The sequence below is a fragment of the Choristoneura fumiferana genome, chromosome 7 (genome assembly GCF_025370935.1).
Source record: "Choristoneura fumiferana chromosome 7, NRCan_CFum_1, whole genome shotgun sequence".
NCBI lineage: Eukaryota > Metazoa > Arthropoda > Insecta > Lepidoptera > Tortricidae > Choristoneura > Choristoneura fumiferana.
Genome location: NC_133478.1, coordinates 12,480,169 through 12,484,666, shown reverse-complemented (window position 1 = coordinate 12,484,666; position 4,498 = coordinate 12,480,169). Strand labels below are relative to the sequence as shown.

General features: G+C 40.2%; 2 protein-coding genes across 2 annotated transcripts; both read left to right on the top strand.

The window, feature by feature from the left end:
* Positions 1-1,482: 1,482 nt before the first annotated feature.
* LOC141429933 (uncharacterized) lies at positions 1,483-2,493 on the top strand. The gene has a single exon (XM_074090490.1). The coding sequence runs from the start codon at positions 1,483-1,485 to the stop codon at positions 2,491-2,493; it is 1,011 nt and encodes a 336-aa protein (XP_073946591.1).
* Positions 2,494-2,946: 453 nt separating this feature from the next.
* On the top strand, positions 2,947-4,010 carry LOC141429932 (uncharacterized). The gene is made up of 2 exons (XM_074090489.1): positions 2,947-3,885; positions 3,930-4,010. Exons 1-2 carry the CDS (start codon positions 2,947-2,949, stop codon positions 4,008-4,010), a joined length of 1,020 nt encoding a protein of 339 aa, XP_073946590.1.
* The last annotated feature ends 488 nt before the right edge of the window (positions 4,011-4,498 follow it).

Genomic DNA, 4,498 nt, shown 5'->3' with positions numbered 1-4,498 from the left:
TCTATAAATGACCGTCTCGGCCTTCCCCTGCCTCGCCTGCCTTCTATTCGCCCTTCCAAAATAGTTTTTATGTAGCTGTCATGTCGTATCAGATGCCCCAGCATATTCCCTCTCCTATTTTCAATCGTCCTCAACAGCCGCCTTTCCTCTTCCACCAACTCTATTGTTACCATAATCAACTAAAAACTGAGATTTTCATGCACCATTTGTCACATTATTGTCAGATCTTTATTACATTTTGAAATCGGCTCACGGGCTATAAAGCCTGAATTGAGAGCCTCCGTTTTTCGAAGTTGGTTCAAAAGTCCATTTTCCCAACATTCACCGGTAAATAAAAACCTTCGTTATCTGTGAGCTAGATAAGGGTTGCCATTATTTGTAGCTGGAGGCGAGCTATTATACGCCCCGTCGATGCCTTTCGATTTATTGGGATAAAAGAAGAAAAAAATATTGTCTGCTGTGTGCATTATACCGCTTGAATTATTTACTTATCACGTACCACCTTTATTCTTTAAAATTACGAAAAATTATGCTATTGGTAATATTTTAGAGGTAGAAAAACTGTGTTGCCATTGCCAAAACAAGGAAATATTACAACCAATTCGGTTCTGCAATGAACAAGAAATTTAATTAACTACCCCAGTTTGTTACATTCATTCGACAATAAAAAATGCATTTTGGCTAGTACCGCTTCCATATCGAAGAAATACATCGTAAAATTACATATGCATTGACAGACCTCGTTCTCTGTATGCAAATGTAATAAAATAATTTACATATTCTTTTTACGCAGCAATCTATAAAACATGGGCGGCCTGCACTCATTTGTAGCTCTGTAAATAAATTAAACTAGAAATTTGGAACAATTTCGCTACATACTGATTAAGTATCGCCTCATTTACATTTTTTATGTCCGTTGCGAGCCTTGGGGCCATGTCGAGCTCATCTAATTTAACATTCGCGCACTCATGTTCGTATAAGTATTGAGTTTAAAGAAGCAATCATGTAAAATTGCGTCGAGCCTATCTAATGGCTGTTTAATGCTTATTGGATCTCAATCCCACTACCTACACACGATACCGTTCAGCGCTGATGTGATTGGGAAACTTTATAGAACGATTGTGTTTTCATGAAAAGGTTTTCGTTACGGCTTTTTTCAAATGTAAATCAGGTTTATATGATTGAACCTTTATGAAATGTCGGTTTCGGTTTAATACAATATATTCAACGCACGTAGTCATTTTATACCTGGATGCAGATATTGTCTGCTTGTTTACTTTTCTATCTGAATTGGATTTTTGGTAAACAGATTGGATTGGATTTTAAACAGGAATTAGCCAAAGTATTATTAACATCGAAAAAAAGCTCATCTAATTTTTACAACAAAATCAGCCTGACTTTCAGCATTTCAAACCACTTTAAATATGTAACAAAAGTCTTCAAGTTGCATTGCAATCAGAATCCAAACGTCATGCTGTATTAATGTGCCCTGACATTAAAGCGTCAATTCAAAATGAAAATGTTAAAACTTTCAAAGACGGAACGTCAAATTTGAATAACAATATAGCCCAAAATAAGGCTGGTACTACACTGTTGCAAACGTTTATGGTAAATATTATTAGCGATAATAAATGCATACAGGTACGGTCATTTATTGATACGGGCGCACAAAGATCGTATTTACGTCGCGATATTATTGAGGATTTAGGTCTTAAACCTGTCAGCAAAGAAACTTTGTCACACTGTCTCTTCGGCGGGATTGAAACTAAGAAGCAGTCGTTTAACTGCTACGAATTCACTGTCGCGAGCCTAGACAACGAGTTTCAATGCAAGATTACTGCGCTTGACAAATCCACGATCTGCGGCTACATACCTCGTTTGAACACAAACCACGAATTGTTTCAAGAGTTGAAGAAACATAACATCGCGTTGAGTGACGTCGGCGAAGAGGCTACGCCCACCATCGGGTTGCTAATCGGCGCAGACTATGCAGGCTTTTTGCTCACTGACAGTTTCATACGTCTGAACAATAACCTCGTGGCAATGAAAAATAAATTTGGATGGACACTTCAAGGGCCCATAATGAACGCATGCAGTGTAATGACGAACGTAGTATCGGCTAACTTGCAATTATCGGAGCTTTGGGATTTAGAAACTCTTGGAATACGAGACCCGGCGGAAGTCGCAAGCAAGACGAAGTCTGACTCTATCATAATGGACCAGTTTAGAAATTCGATCAAAATCAACAACGAAGGACGGTACGAAGTAGATTTACCGTGGAAACCAAATCATGGAGAGCTTCTTGACAACAAACAGTTAGCTGAACGAAGATTGATGTCAACAACACAAAGACTTCTAAAGCTGAACGAGTTTGATAACTACTGTCAAGTCTTTGAAGATTGGTTGAAGGAGGGCGTAATTGAAGAGGTCAATGACACAGCGAGACCAAAACACTACCTGTCACATCACGCTGTCATAAAGAGCTCCAGCTGACCACGAGAGTTCGTCCAGTTTTTGACGCGTCTGCTCGAGATCGTAATGGGAATTCTCTCAACTCGTTCCTAGAAAAGGGCATAAATTGTCTTGAACTCATTCCGAAACTACTGATCAAATTTAGAAAATATGCGATTGGGATAACGTCTGACATTAAGAAAGCCTTTCTTCAGATATCACTGAATGATGAAGACAGACGATATCTGTCTTTTCTGTGGTGGAAGAATAATGAAAGAAAAGACTTGATAACCTACCGCCATCGTCGTGTGGTATTCGGCGTAACGTCTAGTCCATTTCTTTTGGGTGCGACTATAAATTACCATTTGGAAAAGTACACCGAAAATATAAGGACACGGCTGAGCGTCTCAAGAACTCTTCTATGTTGATAACTGCGTCACAAGCCTAGAGAGTGAGCAAGAAGCACAAATCTTCATAGAAGAGGCGAAAAGACTAATGTTGGAGGCGAAATTTGACTTACGAGGTTGGGTCACAGCTCCCATGACCAATAAAGATATGACGTCAAAAGAAGACAGTCTGTCGGTACTCGGCCTTATATGGGATTTGAAAACAGATCAATTGTACTGTAATGTCAACTTCGTTCAAAACGTGACCTTAGAAGAAAAAGTTACAAAAAGGAGTTTGTTGTCCATAACCCAAAAGGTTTTTGATCCGGTCGGTTTGGCATGCCCAGTTACTCTTGTGCCCAAACGAATTATTCAAAAAACTTGGAATTTAAAGCTGGGTTGGGACTCAGAACTGCCGATTAACTTACAAAAGGAATACCTCGATTGGTCTAAACATATTCACTTGCTTATTGACTGCCGTATTCCGCGTCGACTTACCTCTGCTACAATAAACAAATGTAATAACAGCCTGCATGTCTTTAGTGATGCGAGCAAGGTGTCATTCGCGACTGCCATTTTCCTGCGAAGCGAATTTCAAAGAGAAGTTACTGTGCAGTTGGTTCAAGCGAAGTCACGCGTCGCACCAGTCCGTGAAGTCAGCATACCGCGCTTAGAATTAATGGCAAACCTAATTGCAACACGCTTGTATATTCAAGTCAAAGAAGCGTTGGAACTGTCAAATTGTCGAGTTTACTTCTGGACTGACGCAAGCGTAGCATTCACCTGGATTACGACTGAGGGAGACTGGAACATTTTTGTAAAGAACAGAGTGAAGGAGATACGTCAATATACTAACGTGGAAGATTGGTATCATCTACCAGGCTCGATGAACCCTGCCGACTTACCTTCGAGAGGCTGCAACGCTAAACACCTACTGAAGAGTAAATGGTGGGAGGGACCGGCTTGGCTGAAAGCAGAAGAAAGTGAATGGCCTATGTCTCAATTAAACGTTGATGAGCAAGAAGTCAACAAAGAAAGGAAGAAAGTGGTACTTGCTAATACTACGGCAGATATTAGTACAATTCTATCCAGACTGACTTACTTTTCCAAATTTACTATGATAGTGAGAACGGTTGGCTGGATATTAAGATTTGCGTACAACTGCAAGAATAAAAATAAACGAAGAGGTGAACTGACCTGTGAGGAGTTTCAGAGCGCCGAGAAGAAACTTTTAAAGATGGTTCAAGCCGAAATGATGGCAGATGGTATCAAAAAGTCGAAAAATCTGCAAATATTTAAAGATGAGGAAGGCTTATTAAGAATTCGCACAAAGCTTGTACTTAGTGATGAGCCCACAGACTTTGTATGTCCGATATTTCTGCCTGGGAAGCATCTTATAATCAAAAGACTAGTAACCTCGAAACACCACATGTTGCATCACGCCGGCCCGGGTATTCTGATGACAGTACTCAGGGAGACTTATTGGATTACTGGTGTTAGACGACTTGTTAGTTCAACAGTATCAAAATGCGTAACCTGCAAGCGACAATCGGTGAAACATGCCGACACACCGTTACCACCTTTGCCTCTGGACAGAATAAAACCTGCTGCTGCCTTTGAAGTAACTGGTATTGATCTAGCTGGTCCTCTCTTTCTGCGGT

What these genes read in the sequence shown, in the direction of transcription:
- LOC141429933 (XM_074090490.1), top strand. Translation starts at nt 1,483, where the DNA reads ATGTGCCCTGACATTAAAGCGTCAATTCAAAATGAAAATGTTAAAACT.
- LOC141429932 (XM_074090489.1), top strand. Translation starts at nt 2,947, where the DNA reads ATGTTGGAGGCGAAATTTGACTTACGAGGTTGGGTCACAGCTCCCATG. An exon ending in ACAAAGAAAGGAAGAAAGTG is followed by an intron (nt 3,886 to 3,929) that starts GTACTTGCTAAT and finishes AATTCTATCCAG; the next exon opens with ACTGACTTACTTTTCCAAAT.